Source organism: Staurois parvus, unplaced genomic scaffold (genome assembly GCF_062004578.1).
Source record: "Staurois parvus isolate SC_StPar_1 unplaced genomic scaffold, SC_StPar_1.0 ptg000283l, whole genome shotgun sequence".
NCBI classification, from domain to species: domain Eukaryota; kingdom Metazoa; phylum Chordata; class Amphibia; order Anura; family Ranidae; genus Staurois; species Staurois parvus.
In genome coordinates, this window is record NW_028318079.1 from 5207874 (window position 1) to 5228040 (window position 20167).

The following is a 20167-nucleotide window of genomic DNA, read 5'->3' on the forward strand; positions in this document are numbered from 1 at the left end:
TTTCATGGTACTTTCTACCATGTGATTTGGTGCGGGCAAGTGTGGCAAACGCAATGCCTTTGCTACCTGCGTTTGGGATGTTGTTACCTTTTAACTGACCCCCGCAGCAAATCGCAACAGCTCTCCCGCACTGCATTCTAGTGTGAACGAGCCCTTAAAGCTGACATGTGATGATAGTGATTGAGTTTATTTATATATAAAAAAAAACATAACAGAGGCTCTTACCTTTCCCCACTCTACTACATAAAAGTATGCTTTTTGCTGTCTCTGTTCAATTGAAGATATTTTCCATCACCTCCTATTTCTTTGTCCACTTGCCACTGGGACAGGAATTGAGGAAAAATCTCTCCAACATGGACACAGACAGCAACAATATCCTTAACCTCTTCCTGCTGGCCGTATGCATATATGTATTTTCTGTGCTGAGAGCGTGCGCCCTGCACAGTTACCGGCGGGTACTGGAAAGCTCCTGATGCCTACTTGCGATTGGTAGCTTTCCGATCATGTGACTGCCACTCACAGTGGTCACATGATTGGAAAGCCCGCCTCTGCCACCCAGCATTTTGAATCTCCTAAAGGGCCAGGAGGCAGCAGCGGGAAGATGTTAAAGTGGACTTTCAGTCAGTTTGTCAAGTAGTTTCTATAGGATTTGTCTCCCCTTTCTTTAATATCAATGGATTAAAAAAATACAATTTCCAACCTCTGGACTTCATCTATGGCATTCATCTAGGCAAATAATGTAGGAAGCCCTAATCCCATTTACTCCAGGGATATTATTGGCACTAATCCCAGGAGTCTTCTGGCCTTTTTTTTTGTCTTGTGGGGAGGAGGGTGGAGGAGAGAGATGGAAGGAAGAGGTGGCAAGGATGGACGGAGACATACAAAGGGCTGGAAGCAACTCTTCCACAAAGGGGGGGGGGGGGGCTGAGACATAGGATGCCCACATAGAACTCCAAGTAAAATAGAATCAATAAGAGCACTGAAATAATGTTCAAAGCATATTGTTGATTCCACAAAAAAAGTAACAAGCAGCCAACTTTAGTTTTGTCTCCTGAAACGCATTGACCGCCTTTGATTATAGAATCAATAAAAGGATATGGACTCCTAAGATGTTGTTTTTGTGTATTGGATGTAGTAAAACCTATTGGTTTTATTACATCCAATAATATCCTGATTTTATTCTAACCCTATCACAGACAAAAAAATTATTTGGAGCAGGGCTTTAAGTTTTGTTTGTTTAATTTGCAGCACAGTAGATAACTGTTTTCTGAATAAAATTAGGCACTATTTGATGCAATGATGGTCATTGGAATGCTTTGAATAACTTACCTGTAATGATCTGTAAAGATAAAAAAGTGCCTGGGGATGCTGATTCTAATAATGTAGCAGGATGCCAGCAGGTTTCCCTCAATTAGTGCTTCCTACACAGTCTCCTTACTGATGGGCTGATACATGAAAAGCAAATAAATAAAAAATCATACCAATAGTAACATAGCTCCCTGCTGTCCTTCATCTGTAGGAACAGTCCCTCTTTTGAAACTAAATCCCTATACCCCTTTTCTGTTTCAAATTTTTCTTCTGTTGGATCTAATGTACCAACTTAATACATGCACTATTGAACTGCATTGATTGTTTGCACTTGCAGTATAAAGAAAAAAAGAACTTATACGTTAAAGGGTGACAATTCACCATCATCTTTCCTTTTCGTGTAGCCTGGGTATTGGAGCAAAAAGTTCCCAAAAGGTGATAGTGTACAACAGGGCTCAAGATTTCCACCCACCTGCTCGCATTTGGTGAGTGGAAATATGGTGGGGGCGAGTGTGTCCAGACTGCAGCAGGTGAAATTGACAGTAGGGGATGATCTGTGCAGCAGTGAGGACAGTTACAAGCATCGATCTCCTTGTATGGCTTTCATTGAAGCAGCTAAAAGCTGCGAGAGGGAGAGGAGGAGTTGCGGCTTCCAGCTTCTTCACTGAAAGCCATACAGGGAGATCGGTGCTTGTAACTGTCCCCATCGCTTCACAGATCATCCCTACCTGTCCATTAGATTTCTCTTTCTGGGCCCCCCTGTACGCTCCTCATTGCCCAGCCCCTCCCTCCATCCTCCACACCAACAGGAGAGAGAGAGGCTGGATCTGCTCTGCCATGCCCTGTGCCAGCAGCTCTGCAATGCTCCTTTCCTGCCATCCCTTCCCTTCTCTTCCTTCTCCCCATTCCTTCCTTCCTCCCATATCTTCCTTCCTTCCATCCTGTCTCCATTACTTCCTTCCCTTCTTTCCTTTCCTTTTCTTACATTCTTCTTTCATTCCAAACTTCCTTCCTTCCCTCCATCCATTTCCTCCTCCTCTTCCTTCCCTCCCATCCTTCCTCCCTCCCTCCATCCATTCCCTGCCTTCCTTCCTTTCTTCCTCCATCCATCCATTTTCATTCCTTCCTTCTTTCCTCCCTTCCTCCAGCCATTCCTTCCTTCCCTTCCTCCCTTCCTTTCATCCTTCCTCCATCCATTCTCTCTCCTTCCTTCCAAATCTCTCTCCCTCCCCTCCTCCTCTTTCCTATTTTGTCCTCCAGCAATAGCTTTCATGAGTGCAGCCAAAAGAGTTTAGTTTTGTGTGGTAGTAGTTTGTCCCATGTGGGGGCATCTGCTGTAAGGGGGACTGTGATGGAGACACCTGATGTAAAGGAGGACACCTGAAGGATGTTTATTTAATATTTATTTTTGTAACTTTATTCTGCATAAACATTTAACAGTGTAATTTCATGAGTTAATTTATGAGGGCGAAATTAGGGACAGAGCAGGGTAGGGGTTGGGTGGGGCAACTGGTGGCAAGCAACTCTTAGGACCTGGCTAGTAGCTCAGAACTTGAATTTTTGAGCCCTGGTGTACAAGAAAGGCCCCATAAAATAGTATGTGCCAATTAAGGTGATATTTATTGGTTCATTTACATGGGCACAGAGAGCCATATACCATGAAAAATAAACATATATCTGTGCCCAGGACTGACTGACAGGTGTTTGCGTACAGCCACTTGTACAAATCAATACAGGCTGCAGCTGTACACTGCGTGAAAGCTCTGGGCCCTGCCACTGTGCAAAAAGAGGTAAATGGCACTCAGGGTTCTCAAGGATGCACTGAAGGGCCCCAAAATACAGGTTCGGAGCACAGAAAACTTTTTTTTCAGTTTTCTCTGGGATTGCTAATTCCCAGCTTGGGTTCTGGAGATCAGAGGCATCAAAGAGTTTTGGGAGGGACAAAGCATCTAACCATGTGTACAGGTTTTACTGAAGACCAGCAGACTGTGTGTGGAGGTACACAGGAGGTCCCCTGCCCAGGGGCAAGGGCAGGGGCCATAACAGAGTGACGTAGAGTGAGTTTTTTGTACATGACCACAGCAGTGCTGGGAATTGAGAATAGGCTGAGTAGTGATGCTGATATTAGAAGGCAGGAAGCTAAATACCAGTTTTATTTTTGTGTTGTGAAGGGTTGGTGGAAACCTCTGCAAGGTTAACATTTTGTTTCAATGGAGCTTTTTTACTTTCTTTTAAATAAAACTGGGCCAACAAGCCCTAAACCAGGGTTGTCAAACTCAATTTCATTGTGGCTGAGAAAGCATTATGGTTGTTCTCAAATGACCAGTTGTATTGTAAGACTAGATGTCCAGAGCCCTCCTTACATCACAGTGCACCCCCTTACCTTGTGCTGAGGAAGCTGGAGCAGAGCTGGGAAGCAGAAAGGTAACGGTCTGGAGGAGGTATGGAGTCAGCTGCCGGAGTCTGCTGAATACTGAGACCAGGGGAGTTAGAGATGAGGGGATGCTGCAGCTGCACAGAGAGGCGTAGAATCTGTAGGAGGAGTTCTATCCTCCTCTCTGTTGTGGACTGCTGAGATGGGTGGGCAGAGGCGAGCCTCTCTGCAGCTGCATGGAGAAGTGCAGAATCTGACTGAGGAGATCTCTCCTCTCTACTGACTGATGAAACAAGATGGTAACAAAGATGAGGGAGGTGCAGGGGCGGACTGACCATTTGGAAACTCGGGCACTGCCCGAGGGCCCGGGGTCAGTAGGGGGCCCCATGAGATGCCCCTGGTACCTTTTTCATAGGCTTTTTTGAGTTTGGGCAAGGACACAGGGGCCCCCTGATCCCCTATTGCCCGGGGCCCCATGAGTTGTCAGTCTGCCCCTGGGGAGGTGCTACAGCTGCAAGAGAGGTGCGAGGGCCATATGAAATGGCCTGGCAGGCCGCATTTGGCCTGTGGGCCTTGTTTTTGGCACATGTACCCGAAACAGTATTTCCTGGCTGGAGTGAACCTGAGTGAAACCCCATAAATATCACAGTTGGCAATCGCACATTCAAGCATTTTCTTTGTACAGGGATGGATGTGCGCCCATGCATGCAGACAGTTTGCATCTGTGTGATTAACAGCGTACAGCTGCAGCCTGTCATTTAACTGTTTGCAAATACCTGTCATTTCTGGGCAAGGCTGTCTTAATGAATGGGCACCCCCGGACACTGCCCAGGGGCCCCAGGTGCATTGGGGGCCCTGTGATAAGTTTGCATTACGTCATACTTGCCAGCTCTCCCAGATTTGACGGTCATGCTTTTATCTAAGCTGTCCTAGGATTCCCATATCCTAGGCTGTACTCTGCATTCCTGATGCTAGTATTGTGCCCTCCTGATCCTCCCCCCTTGTACTGTGCCCTTCTTCCTCTGCGCTGTATTGTGCCCTTTGTTTTGATTAGTCTCTGATTTATGGCATGTTTTCTTATTGTTTAAAATTGATTTTATTAAAAGTACTAATAAGTATACTGTATGTTTATTCTATCAACTATTTATACTGTAATTCTTGAGAGTAGGTGCATAAATTGGGGCAGGCTGGTAGGGGCCCCAGTGGATTACTTTGCCCAGGGGCCATGATGCTATTAAGATGGCTTTGTTTCTGGGCACAGTGATATGCTTGTATTTCACTGTGTATGTTTGTCTGCTCCCATTTGAATGAGTCCAAATATTAAATGAATAGTGTTAAATCAGTTTAGTATCCAGGAAAAGATCTGTCGTCAACAAGTTACATAGTTAGTCTGACTGAAAAAAGACAAAAGTCCATCCAGTTCAACAATTAAAAAAAAAAAGTTATTATCCTACACCCACAGTTGATCCAGAGGAAGGCAAAAAAAACCCAGCAAAGCACGATCCAATTTGTTCCTGCAGGGAAAAAAATTCCTTCCTGATCCCCCCAGAGGCAATTGGATATTCCCTGGACCTACTTTACCTATTAATGTTAGTATCCAGTTATATTCTATGTATCTAAGTTGCAAATGACCAACCTGCGTATTGAAGGAAGAATCTATTTTAAAATAATATACTTTAATTAATGCGTTTTATGGCATTACCTTTCTCACTTATTACTTCTTCTGCTTTGTTGTAAACGTAGCGCTCACCCCGTTGATGCTTTATTAAACCTGAACTTGGATGGGTGCAGGGAAACTGTGGGATTCTCCAGCAATGTTAAGTAATAACTTGAGGACACACGTCTCCTTCTTAAGCTTCCTAGTACAGTCATTGAAACAGCAAATGATAGATTGAACTACACAGGGACTCCGCTAGAACTGTACACTTTTAAGTACAGGCTGACTCTGATGCAGGAGGGATAGTAGTAGCACAGAGTAACTGGGATCTCACACACCGGTCTGTACTCACAAATGTCTCTGGATAGTTGGATGCCTCTTTCCAATATCAGCCAGACATTTCTCCTGTAAGCTCTTCAGACCAGCTCCCAAAAGGAAATCCCTCAATCAGCTCCACAAAGTTCAGTAGAATAGGCCTCCCAGCTAACAATGCTGGGACCTTGATGAAGCAAATGAAGAATCACAGCTGGACTGCTCAGAAGGGCCACAGCCATTTTGACTTGGATCTTCTCCACCTGGATAAGAACCCCTCCACTGCAGGCCTCAAAATATTTATGTTCCCTCCCAGCCAGCAACTGGACACCCTCCCACAGGGATTGGCTGCGACCACATAAATATTCCTACTGTATATTTAATTCTCCCAGCCAACCACCCTCCAGAACCATCCAGAAGTCAGGGGAAAGCAGTCAACCCCACAGCCTGTGAAATTCGGAGCAGACCAGAGCAATCACAAGCACCTCCACTAACCGCAGGAGAGGCAAAGAACTAACATTACCTAACCTAGCACCTATCTAGGAGGGTGCTACATTAAAATAAAATATTAGGAAAAAAACTTTAAGCATGCTAAAAACTAAGAACTGTAAAGGCGCTTTCATTCCATAGGTTGTTGTTGTTCATGTGCATTGAAGTGCATTGCATTAGGCAACCCATTCTAAATGGATGTATCTATGCATGACAAAAATGGTCATGTACGATTTATTTAAAAGTAGGGCAATGCAATGCATGGAGTATAGGCATCTCTGCATTGGGCTCCACTGTAAGCTCTCATGAGTAGGGCCCTCCTGACTTTCTTGTATTTTAACTGTACGGTCTCCATTTTTTTGTAAAACACTGTGCTAACTATTGGTGCAATCCCGTATAATAATAATAGGTGTACGGTACCTCACATCTTGAAGTCCAACATAACATGGGTTATTGAGTGACCCCTAAAAATATTGTGTCGAAAAAATCTTGAAACATCATTCCTTTTTATTTGTGTTAGTATTACATTTTCCTATGGTGTTGATCCCTCACTGACCAGACCAGAGGTGTTGTTTCCTCATTTATCCTTCAATGGCAGATGAGATTCTGTAGCATTTTGGGCCAGCCAAGAAGCGATTTCATAAGGAAAAATAGCTGTCACTATTTCTTCTGCTGATGTCATGGTCCTAGCAGATCATTTTTGGTGCATTAATAGGTCTGGGTGTGCATGATTGGAAGCGTGGCAAGGCTTTGCCTTCTTCCAAAATACTTTGGAAAACTGCCCTTCTTTCCCATCTCAAAAAGATGGGAAGTATTTATTAAGGCATTGGCCAAAGTGCAGTGACACATAACAAACAGGCAGAAACCATTGTTCTAATCTCCATATCAAAATGGTGGCCCAGAACATGTAGATCAGGAAAGTTAGATATCATTCAGACGTTCTTTTTCTACATACATGCTCTAGGCCAGCCTTTTATAACCAGGGTGCCCAGGCACTCTGGGGTGCCTTCAGTTTTCTTCAGGGGTGCCTTGGCAAAATGCCTAAAAATTGTATATAACCCAGCGGGTAGATCAAGCCTGCCTTTTATTTACACAAAGCCACAGGTTTTCATTTTGCACTTATACGACCTTCTAGCTACCGGCATCCAACAACCAGTGGCATCATCGATTGATAAGGAGGTTGTCGGACGCCTGCACATCATCTTTGTTTGCCCCTCCCCTGCCCTTCTTTTCAGCATTGGGCTCACATTAGCTGTAGAGGGAGAAAAAAGAGAAACAAGCAGGGCCCTCTGATTCTTCCTGTATTGAATTGTATTGTAATTGTCTGCCCTCATGTTGTACAGCGCTGTGCAAACTGTGGACGCTATATAAATCCTGTATAATTGTAAAACTGAGGAAGAGAATACACTGGAATACTAGTCAGTAGCAATGTGCAAAAGTGTATTTGCTTTCGAAGAATGAGTCACCTCTAATGTTGGGTGCCTTACGTGTGTGGATGTTGCTGCATTATGTAAAACTATTAGTTTCAAGTGTTTCCAAAGGCTGAAGTTTTTTAGAGTTACAGATCTATGTATCATATAGATGCAGAGAGTGGGGCTGGGGAGTGAACATGTACCAGTGCCCCCATTGCAAGCGGCTAGCTACTGGGGTCACTAGTCAAGAGGAAGGAGCCAGGAGAGCCGGCAGAGAACCAAAGAAGGGGAGGCTTGGGGCTGCTCTGTGTAAAACCACTGCACAGAACAGGTAAGTATATTATGTTATTTAAAAAAACAAACAAGCTGTAGTATCACCTTAATTTGTTAGATTTTAGAAGTCAGTGCCTTAAGATTGTGTATCATTTTAAAGGGTGCCTTGACTGAAAAAAGGTAGAGAAACACTGCTCCAGGCTATTGATGCAAAACACTGAAACAAGAGGATACACATGATAGCCAGGCAACCGGCAGTTTCAGAAGAAATCAGCAAAGACAGTCTCAATGTGTCCCATGACAGGTTGCCTTAAAAAAAAACTTTATAGTCACAGACTGTTCATTTACTTTGTTGTAGATATGCATTCGTATACCCTTTGTCTTGTACTGTATTGAATGTAACCTGAAACCTTTTTTCCCTGTAGTGTTATGACTGGAGAAATTACCAAATGAACAGACTCAGCGCTTCAGAGATGCAGATGCTGGCCAGTCTGAAGAGGCAGCAAAACGAGGAGCTGGAGGAAGAGGGAATGTCACATGGCTTAAGCCAGTCTCAAATAGACCATTGTAATGTCAGCATTAGCACCAGCAGTGATGATACAGCAACATGGAACTCCTGCCTGCCTCCGGTATGTGTATCTGTCATAAATTAAAGCTGATCTCCAGACTTTACCTACCAAAACATTTGTACTCCTATTCAGTCCTACGCTTTACACAATACAGCCACACAACACAACCCTGTCTGGCAGGGCAGAAGACCTGATTTTCTCTGCTGAAGTTCAGTAACACTTACTGGTCTTGTCTCTCCTTCACCTCTTGACTGGACAGTGAAAGGACAAGCAGTAAACTGAAGAGCTCTTCTTTCTGCTGCTCTCACACTCCCAGTCTGAGGTCTGCTGTACAGGGATTGAAAATGGCTCATACCAAGTCAAATACCTACACTGCTTGCAATAAAAAAAATGTTATATTAATGAATGCAAAACTGCATTAGTTTGTATTTTACATCTGTTTGGAGTTAAAGCGATTGTAAAGGCATTAAAAAAATAGCAAAAAGATGTATAGTCACCTGCTCTGTGCAATTCTAGAATTGCACAGTGTAGCCCCAAACCTACTCTTCTTAGGTCCCCTGCCTGCGCTTCTGGCTCCTTCCCTATGGAGGCACTTGTGCGGGTTCGCTCTATAGACACAGACAGTGAGACTAGGCCCCACCATCCATTTCCTCATCACTGGCTTTGATGTGAGGGGAGAGAAATGCTGCAAACAGGCACAGCACTGGATTGAATGAGGGCTCAACTAAGTATAGTGTGGGGGCGATACTGGTGCCTAAACATTTCTTTCCTTAATGCAAGGAATGCACTAAGGTAAAAATGTTTAGGCTTTATAACCACTTTAACTAGTTGCAGACTCTGGCTGTGCGACATATGCCCAATAAAACTTTGTCATCATACACAGGGTATGTCTCTCTGCCCTGCTTCTGGGACCCCCCCCCCCAATGCTGTGTGGAAAACGCACAGGATTTGCAGTGTTTCCTGCCCTGCATTGGTGTGAACCCGGACTGAATCTGTGTTTACAAACAATACTGCTCCAGACTGTGAATATACAAAGATACAATGTTACATATTGTACATTTGTATCTTTCTGTTCATTCATCTGCAGATGAATTTAGATCTGCAGATGATGTCAGTTAAAGCAACCTAAAAAGTAAAAGAAAACTTTTTTTTCTTAATAATAGGCGCAACCTGAAAACCCATCTCTTCAGGGAAGCCTACCCTATCCCCTGCTAACTTGACCGATCTCCTCCACTCTTTCTACCACTCCATCCCCCACAGCTATCTCCTCCTGTACCACTATCCCCTCCCTCCTAGATTGTAAGAGCAGGGCCCTCGATCCCCTCATGTTTTGCATTGTATTGGTATTGTTCTGTCACATGTTCTGTCCCCCTTTGTAATGTACAGCGCTGAGCGAACTATTGGCACTTTATAAATACTGTATAATAATAATAATATTAAAATGTTAACTTGTTTAACCCCTTATTTACCCTTAGTGTACACTAATGAGCCCTAATTAACTCCTTAGACTTCTTAACTCTTCAACTATTAATTCTTCATATTTAAACTTTTTTTTTGTTTGGTAATATTGTTACAAATTTAACATGTATTTACACATTTCAAAAAAGTGCAAAATTGAAAAAAAAACCCCTTTCTTTTATTTGTAAATAACTTTGCAGTGCTTTGTACCAGAATCATAATTTCAGTGTCATGAAAACAGGTCAAATTACAGAATAAAATGCACACATTTTATGTGAATTAACACTATTTATTTTTTTAACTAATGACTAGTACACGCGATGAGAAAATTAGATGAAAAATACCACTTTCAGAGCGATCATCCAATAATCTGCTCGTTAGTACACAGTTTTCTAAAGCGAAAATATCCAAAGGGACAAGCATGAAAATTTTTCTTGTACAATAGCAGAACAAACTATTTTTGTTTAATCAGTACAGTATTCATCTCTAAAAATTCGACAGGCAGAAGTTGGAGTCATTGGCTCCTGCTGCTGTCAATCATAGCTTGCAAGGGGAGAGCGGGGAGCAGGGCCAAAGCTGTGCTCTGTGTGTCTATGGACACACAGCGCAAGGTTCAGGATTGTGGCTTGCTATGGGGACACTTGGCAAGGGGAAGGAGCCATGACCACTGGCAGGGAACACCAGAAGAGGTGGATTGGGGCTGCTCTGTGCAAAACCATTGCACAGAGCAGGTAAGTAAGATATGTTTGTTATATGTTTGCAATCACTTTAAGCTTTTAAATTTACAACTCAGGTTACCTTTTAAGTTTTTCATCTAGATATGTAGACCATCTGCTCAGGGGTGGACCTATCTGCACAGGAGCTCTCTGTGACTTGAGGGCCCATGTTTACCAGATGTGGGTTGGACAGGTTCTCCTGTTGTCAACTACTCACTTCTACGACAGGTGAGAAGATAGAGACATTCTTACTGATGCCCTGGCCATGTTTGCTCAGATTTATTGGGCACTTAATATTTCAGGTTTAGCAGAGCAATGGTAAAGAAATATGGTCCCACAAATTGCAACACTGATTCACTTGAGCCAAAACCTCTACCCTATTGGTGTAGAATTACAACTACAGTTTTTAGCAGCCGTTCCCAACCAGGATTTCGTGGAACCCTAAGGCTCCTTTAAAGGTGGAAGGAGTTCTTTGAACTGTGGCTGATTGACCTCTATCTGAGGGTGCCTGCAAAGTTCCAGCACCAACACCACATGGCAGAGCCAGCATGACATCAGTTACCTTTTGTAGCTGTCTGCAAGGGTATTCTGACCACCGCTGTAAGAGAGGGCATTTTTCCAACTGACCATCAATGCAAGGGGTATTTTTCCCCTCCATAAGTTGGCTTTAAAACGAGTTCCCTAAGACATGGAAATTATTTTAGTACCTTTTGGGTAAAAAGGTTAAGAAAGGCTAGTTTTTAGGATACAGATTATTTTCTTAGTATGTTTTAATACTTATTGGATTTTAACTTTTTGAGCACCAGAAAAAGTTGTTTGGTTGGCCAGAGGTGTTTCCATTTGTAAACTCTGCAGTACTGATAATAGCCTGTGTTATTCAGAATGCAGGCGTTTGCTTTCAGAAATAAGCAGATTGATGTTATTATCAAGGCGAGGTGACACTCCAGGTAGAAATACTAATGCTGAGAAGTTAATGGAGTCTGTATAGCTAGAGGCCCTGCCTGTGATTGAAACATCTGTGTTGTAGCTGACATGTAACCATTCATAAAACATCAATTCATTCCTGCCGTACCTCAGTTGCCATGCAAGCACTGGCCAGAAATCACATACAAGGAAAGGAAGCTAAGGTGACAGAGAACATTCTCTTGCACCCAGGTCCTCAGATTATGGAAGGACCCCTTAGGCTGTGGGCCATTGAAGCTGTTTTTCAGTAGCTGCAGATTTCCCCTTTCTGATCATGTTTTCTATTCTTTTTTTTCTTAGATCTTTAGTACAAAAACATAATTAAATAAAAAAAAAATCATATTTCCATCTAATACAGTGGGGTTGATGTACTAAAGGCAAATATACTGTGCAGAGCTTAGAAAATGAGGTAAAGCTTCATATTGCAAAGAATACCCACACACGTGCAAGGAGAAGAATAAAACAGTATTTTTGCTTGCACATGACTGGATGATAGAAATCAGCAGAGCTTTCCCTCATTTCAGAGCTTCCCCTCAGATCTAGAGCAACTGTACTTGCAGTGCACAACATATTTGCTCTTAGCAAATCAACCCCAGCGTGTTTCAAAAAGAATTACCCGATTTTAAAACCTTATATGCAACCATGCACTGCTAATGAATGAAACCTGTACTACTTGAGCAGGCGTGGCCTAGAATTTCAAATGACAGCTGCTAGATAACACAAGCTAGCACCCAAAAAAGACGACAACCTCAGTCGCGAACAAGATGGCGTCTATGCAACAGAAGGCATTTTGTGTTCTCCAATTTAGAAAGACTTGAGTCCATAATAACGGAGCAGCGTGCGTTTCGACAGTTTTTCAGGATTGATCCACCAGTAGCAAATACCATTTGTTGTTGGTATAAACAATTTGAAGAATCGGGGTGTTTATGTAAGGGGAAAAGCCCAGGGCGACCACGCATTTCAGAGATAAATGTGCAAAGAATTCAAGAGGCTTTTCTGTAAAGCCCGCACAAGTGCCTTCGTCATGCTAACTGAGAACCTGCAATCCCTCATATGGCTGTTTGGTATGCGTCAAGAGGATTTTTTTCTTCTAAGGCCATACCTCAATTGCAACTGGTGCAAGCTATTTGAAGTAGCGTTTCATCTAAGCGGTAAAGTTTTGCTTCACAATGTTCACATATAGGGATTTGAGAAACCACATGAACATGTACAGCATGAGCAAGATTCACCAAAAATGAATGTGTTTTGTGTGGTTATGTTTATAAAGATTTATGGCCCTTTCTTTTGAGGGAAACAAAGTTATGGGACATTCTATCTTAAAATGCTGAAGGACTGACTTTTCCCACAAATTAATGAAGACTCTAAAGATTTCATTTTTCAGCAAGACTGAGCACCGTCACATTGGCACAACCAAGTTCGTTGTTTTCTAAATGAAACATTGCCTCAATGCTGGATAGGTTGCACAGGACCCCAATACCTGGCACTATACTCATGGCCCCTAAGATCTTCAGACATCACACCCTGTGACTTTTCTTGTAGGGATAGGTAAAACAACGTGTTTATGTTCCACAATTACCCAATGACTTGAATGAGCTGAAAAACCGAATCACGGCTGCAGTAACTTCTGTGGAAGAAGACACTCTCAAATGCGTTGAGGACGAATCCAGCTATCATCTTGATGTTATCCATGTAGCAGGTGGAGGGCACATAGAGCATTTATAATATGGTGGTGAAACTTGAGGACTTACTTAATAGTTTGTAATGTGTTATGTAACTGTAACACATTTTAATTATTAAATATAACTATTTGAAATCAGGTCATTCATTTTGAAACACACTGTGTATGTTTAGCTATATTTTAAAGTAATATTTTCCATCAGCAACTTTATTTCTTCATATAGTGCAGGTGGTCATTACACATACTCGCTCTACCGATCAGTGTCTTCATTCTGGGGGATTGTAATGAATAGGCAAAGTGTTCACAGTTCCTGGTAGAGTTGGAGCTTGCTTGCTCCCTTCTGCCTTCATACAGCTTTATTGGCCCATCACTATGATAGGCTGTCTCAATGGCCGTTAGGATACTGATGCCTGCATATTTCCATTGCCTACTTGTGATTCTACCCACTGGCCACCACATCACTAGTGTAGTTCTTAAGGGACATGCTTGTGACATAGAGACCAATGGGTGGAACCACATAGTGTAGCATGGAGGGGCATGTATCCAGCACAGGTAAAAGTGTTACATGCTATATATTGCAATTCTAACCCTGCAAGAGAGTGAAGATTGGGTTTAACCTTCACACAAAGGATAAATATACTATGTTCGAGTGATGTATGTTAGGCTGCTCACAGTGTCCCTTTAAGCTTTATTAATGTATACCTCAGGTTACCTTTTTAAGGATGCATTTTTTAATTTTTTCATGTTGTTGTGTGAATGTTACATTGCATCCTTCTTCCATTTGTCAGTAACTAGTGATCTGGGAACCCTTTTTCCTTACCCGTTTGTAATGCACATAAATATTTCTATATACACCCACTTTTAGCTCCTTTCTATCTTTCTGTAACAGAAAACCTGACGTATCAATGAGTCAGTATTAAGACATTTTTAACAGACATAAATCACATTCAAACCTTAATCAGATTTAGTGAGACAAAGGGAAATCAAAATTGGACAGCAAAGAGAGTAGGAAGCATGCCCTTTCAGAAGAAAAGCCTGGGGTTCTGTGAACATTTGTAGGCAGGTTGCCTACAGGTGTTGGTTCTGTGTTAGCTGAGCTAGCCAGTCTGCCCAGGTTAGGGAAGGGTAATGCTAGCTCTGCAGTTCCCTCTTTTTCTGGGCTCTGTCCTTTTCCCTTAGCTGTTATTAAAATGGGGAGGGCTCTGCTCTGAGGGCTCTGGTCACATGGAAATAGCAGCAATAGCCTCATAGAAGATGTAACCCTTTACATCCAAATCCACCCACAGCCATCGAGCTTCCTGCAGGGTACAAGTGCTGAGATGCTGTGACGCTGTTCAATGGAGGGGGACTGTTGGGACTTGCAGTCTGCCTGAAGATGCCAGGGAACTGCCAATTTATGGAATTTTGGCAGAAATGGACTTCCACCTGTAGAAGGTATGCATGGGCAGCCACCAAGTAATACAGTTAGTCATGGATGGGACTCTTTGAACTGTGTTTCGCACCTTACATTGTTGTTTTAACCATTTCTTGAGCCTGGTCTGAGGTTACTTTGAAGGGGTGCATGAAGGAAAAGTCAAATGAACTTGGGTAAGTTAAAGCACATATGGGTTATGAAGCTAGTCTATTACAAGGGGTTAACTCGGCATCAAGAGTGAAAGAAGTAAGCAGTAGCCACGGGTAACCAAGGACTGGCGAACAGCAGAGATGCACCGATACCATTTTTTTTATCGGCGAGTACTGATACTTTCGGTCAAGTACTTGCCGATACCGAGTACTAATACTTTGTGGTGCGATATGCGTTAATAGATGCAAATTGCACCGCAAAGAATAGCATGCGATTTTAACAGGAATGCGATTCCTGTCCAAATTGCATGCGGTTTCCCCACTGCTCCTGTGTGAACGCAGGCTTGTCTTAGCCCGAGTTAACACTGGAGCGGTGCAGGAAACCTTCCTGCAGGCATCCCATGCGGATTGTCAGTGGTAGGAGAGGAGAGGTGGGGATTTTAAATCCCTGCCGCTTTCTCTCCTCTCCTTGCAGCGATGACAGTTCTGGCTAGACAGCATCTGACTGGTCAGCACCGTCCATGTGGTGGTGCTGACCAATTAGATGCTGTCTAGCCCAAACTGTCATCGCTGCAAGGAGAGGAAAGAAAGCAGTGGGGATTTCAAATCTGCTTTCTCTCCTCTCCTACCACTGACACTCAGCATGTGATGCCTGCAGGGAGGTTTCCCGCACCGCTCCAGTGTGAACTCAGACTATGACAAGCTAGGGTTCACACAGGGGCAGTGGGGAAACTGAGGGGCAGTGGGGAAACCACATACGATTTGGACAGGAATCATATTCCAGGGACCAGATGATATGGCTTTCAATATGTAATCATTGACAATTCTAGGTATTACTTGTACAAAGAGCAAATGAAGATTTGGTCAGCAGGGGAACAGTAATAAAGGTAAATATAGGTACTGGAGGGTGCCTAGGACAGAGTGGCCAGTGGGATAGTTTTTTCTTACAGGTTTAGTTTAAAGTATATCTGCAGCCACAGCTTTAAATTGGGAAGGGTTAGAATCTCTTTCAGCCTTTACTGCTGTCTTTAGCAGCATTATTTGATATTTATTATCACAAATTTTAGTGCTGGCAGCTTCCTTATTATTGCACATAAACACAGAGTTCTCCCCTTACACAAAAATGCGATTTGCCTAGCTGTCAGGCATAGCCAGTAGATTCTGTCATTTCTGTGTGACTAACCTGAAAACATGCATTTTACTACCATTAGACACATAATGGAAAATGCACAAAAGGGGGTGGACACGTCTTCTGAAAGGAGTCACAACAATCTCTGTAATGAACAAGAAGTTATCGTCTGTTCCTCTGCAGGCTTTTGATTGGTAAATGATACAGACCAATGACAGTGTTCTGCTTAGCAGTTATTTCTGCAGTAATCATATAACATAGGCGGAAACAAAAGGATGAAACTTGTACAAAGAGACATCACTGTGCACTTGTAGCTAGGTCAGCTTGATCTCTAATCCCATCCATGACATTATACACAGTACATACTCTGAGGATTAGTGTCTTCTTATTTCCTAGCTAGATGTTATTTCCTAAGTAAACATGCATTCTACATTGTTCATATAAGTGCATTTAGAATCAGATTGATGGAACCATTAGAAACTCACTTTAGAAAGAGCAGTGGCAGCACAGCTATAAATCTAGGCCCAGCTCTATGATATTAATGCTACATTAGGTGGCCAAGAGCTCTCACTCATTGATTTTGTGTACTGTCCTCCTGACCATCCACTTCGGCCTGCAAGTGGCAGTAAATTACCACGTGTAAGAACAAAGCATAAATATGCCATTAGAAACATTATTCAGGTTTTTATTTAAAGCTGAATTTTTATACCAGGCAGCGTTTTTTTTGGGGTATTAACAGCAAAACAGTCAAGCCTGAAACATTTAGGACATTATTACTTTAGCTAGTCAATAGCTTAATTCACTGATTCCTCAGGTATGGGGTTCAGGGGAATACAGGAGGGCTAGGAATTTTCAATCAAGCCTAAAGAGAACATGTGGACTGCATTAGTGGGCTCAGGGGCCATTTTAAAAAGGGCTCAGGGCATGTAGGCAGAAGGATGGCCATCCTGGAATTGTAACAAAGGGAATATACATCAAGAACCCCTATAGACGTATGCAGCCTTTATAAGTTAAGACAAGAGATAATACAATATGAGAAATCACAGTAATTCCAATACCATTATGTCTGTTTAATGATGTTTTGGATAGAATAGGGTAAGGTTAAAAAGGAGTTTTATTTCTGCTGTCTGTGTCTCCTTGGGTACATTTCCCTTTACTTTCTTTACTTGAAACACAATAAGAAGTAAACGGTTTTCTCTCCAAAACTAGATTAAATCTTCTCTTATTATTATTATACAGGATTTATATAGCGCCAACAGTTTACTCAGCGTTTTACAATATAACGGGAGACAATACAGCAACAATACAGTTCAATACAAGAGGGATAGTTCTCTTATTATTATTATACAGTATTTATAAAGCGCCAACAGTTCGCTCAGCGCTGTACATTACAAAGGGGGTCAGAACATGTGACAGAACAATACCAATACAATGTGATACACGAGGGGTTCGAGGGCCCTGCTCCTTCGAGCTTACAATCTAGGAGATAGTTCTCTTAGAAAATTGCCCTTGACATAGCTGAACCCACATGCCACATGACAGAGGGGGAGACATCATCACTCCATCTGATCTCCAACAGTAGCTGACATTGGGTATGTAATGGTGGATGTGATAGAGTAAGAAGATAAGGGGGATCAGAGTATAGAGTGGTCAGTAGGTGGGCTTTACATACGCACTGTCCCTTTGCCCTAAAGCGGTAGGGTGACAGTATACAGGATAACTTTTACCAAAAGGGCACCTGTAAAAGAAATGTGAATATACTTACCGTTCTGCGAGTGTGGGGGAAATTCTGGTGTAGCTCTGCAGAGAAACCAATCAGCTTCCAGGTTTTATTGTCAAAGCTTAATTAAACAAGCTGAATTTAGAAGCTGCACAGCTGCACCAGATTCTGAGTGCACCCATTTTAGTAAATGTCCCACTGTGTGTATTAAACAACTGCCACATATCTGCTCCCCAGCTGCTGCAAGTATTGGACCATTGGAGTCAAATAGTTACTGCCCCCAGTAAATATTCCTCCTGCTGGGAATGTCCTACATTGACAAATGAGCTGACGAGAGGAACTATAGCAGATTACAGGGATACAAGTATTGTACACACTTATGTACACGTGTAGAATACCTGTGGTGGCGAAGAGCAGATGAGCAATACCTTCAAAATGGGATACCAGAAAGGTAGGTCTACCCTCTTTTCTTTAACAGATGACCTTGCACTCCACAAGAGCATTTTCTCCAAAGCTTAATAAATGAGATGAAGCTACACTTTGCAAAGAATGCCCAATCAGATACAAGGAAAGAAAAAACATGTTTGCTTGCGCATGATTGAATGATGAAAGTCTGCAGAGCTTACCCTCATTTACTCTGGAGCAAATGCCGTTGGAGAGTGGAACTGCACTTGCAAAGTACACAGTCTATTTGACTTTGGTAAATCAACCCTATAGTTTCCATATGAGTATATTACCCAGAATACATATGCCAGCTGACTTGGAGAGGTTGTGAGCTGAATGGGAAAAGTGGTAGAGTTACTTTCAAGGTTAACTCCACCTTTTATACCATGTTACCTATTACACCCGCATTAAGTAACATGGTGTCAAGTGGACCCCCAACACACCCAAAACAGCCCCCTCCTTGTAATAGTGTGCAGGGATTCTTCTCCCCTGCAGCCACTGTCACTTTTGAAATCTGCACAGCTATGTGGAGCTCCCCCTGCACAGCTACATCATTCATTAACAGAGATCTATGAATATTAAGACTGTGAGCTGCCATCGTGGCAGATGAACTTTGTTCTCAGTAGAATACAAGTGCAGTGATCATCACAATCGTTGTCTATTGACACTTCCTCCAGCTCTCTGACTGAAAACCTGTACCTTTGTATGGGCGGGGAACTGGAGGAAGACACTGAAGGAACCTGACATGGCATAATGGGGACCCCGGGAAATAGGGGATCATGGGGCCCCTGTGTCCTCGCCTGCACCCAAAAAAGCCTATGAAAGGTACCAGGGGCATCTCATGGGGCCCCCTACTGACCCTGGGCCCCCGGGCAGTGCCCAAATGGTCAGTCCGCCCCTGATCATGGCCCACTCATCACTGGTGCAATGCTTTGCAGGCTCCTCTGAAAAGAAATATTAAAATGCAGTTTTTTTCCTGCAAGAATATGTGCACATATTATTATTTTTTAAAGCTGGACTTAGCCTTAAGGGCCCATTCACACTAGGAACTGCATGTCAGTCGTACAGGAACGCACTGCATATTCCTGTGTGATTCACATGCAGTTCAATGCAGTGCAATTTCAGCCTATCCATTTTGAATGGGCTGAAATTGCACCACACCAAAAGCAGTGCACACACTATTTTTGGAAACACACTGCAACCGGATTGTATGGTACTTCTGTACCATGTGATCCTGTACTGGCAAACGCATTGTGTTTGCAACCTGTGTTTGGGGTGTCGTTAACTTTGCACTGACATCCGCTGCAGATCGTAAGGGCAGTGCGATTTGAATGTGATGAGGGAAACTGGCCAGGGAACGCCCTTAGGCCCCGTTCACACAGGCACACCTAAGCATACACCCTTATGAGGGTCATGTATTGCCCATGTGAGGGCCGTGTTTTGTCTACACGGGATGCACAGGTATTCTCTGCATCTGCATGCATGCAGTCCTATTCATGTCATTTGGGATGCAGAAGCTGCACGGACACAACTGCTGCTCCCCATTTAACATACATGTGGGTGTGGTTCCCTGAGCGTGGACTAAGTGTACTTTCCTTAGCACAGTATAGTTGAGGCTTGCCTGAAGAACATTAGTAGTTCATTGATTTTCCATGCTGCCTGGATTTTTCTTTCAAATACATTACATTCGTATCTCAGGTTTAGGCCCTTTAAGAATGACAGATCATACATCCGGCAGTCTGATATTTTTTTTTTATTGGTTTGAAATCCTTTTAGCATCAGTCGGGAGGAGTAGGTCGGGGAATGCACACAGCTTTCTGATCGATAGCACCAAACAGAACCAGGCCTCCATTTTGTTCTCAACCTTACCCTTTATTATCACGCAGCAAGACATTCACCTGACCAAGTCCACATCTACCGCCGCTACGGCGCTGTTAGTAGGGGTTACCATTACCATACAGTGAAAGAAGAATAGATCCAAGAATTATATTCCCAGCATCTACAAATGTGCTATAGGAAGATAAGATCTGCAGCTGGGCTTAACTTTGACATATCGCCGCCTTTTTATTTATTACAATCTGATATCTATGTGTAAAGCATGG

General features: G+C 42.9%; 1 protein-coding gene across 1 annotated transcript in view; it reads left to right on the forward strand.

Annotated features, from left to right (window-relative positions):
• CFAP20DC (CFAP20 domain containing) overlaps positions 1-20167 on the forward strand; it is a 361123-nt gene that overhangs the window by 252524 nt on the left and 88432 nt on the right. Inside the window, exon 14 of the mRNA XM_089682005.1 lies at positions 8251-8454. Within this exon, the coding sequence (XP_089538131.1) occupies positions 8251-8454 (204 nt within the window). The remainder of the gene's footprint in view (positions 1-8250; positions 8455-20167) is intronic.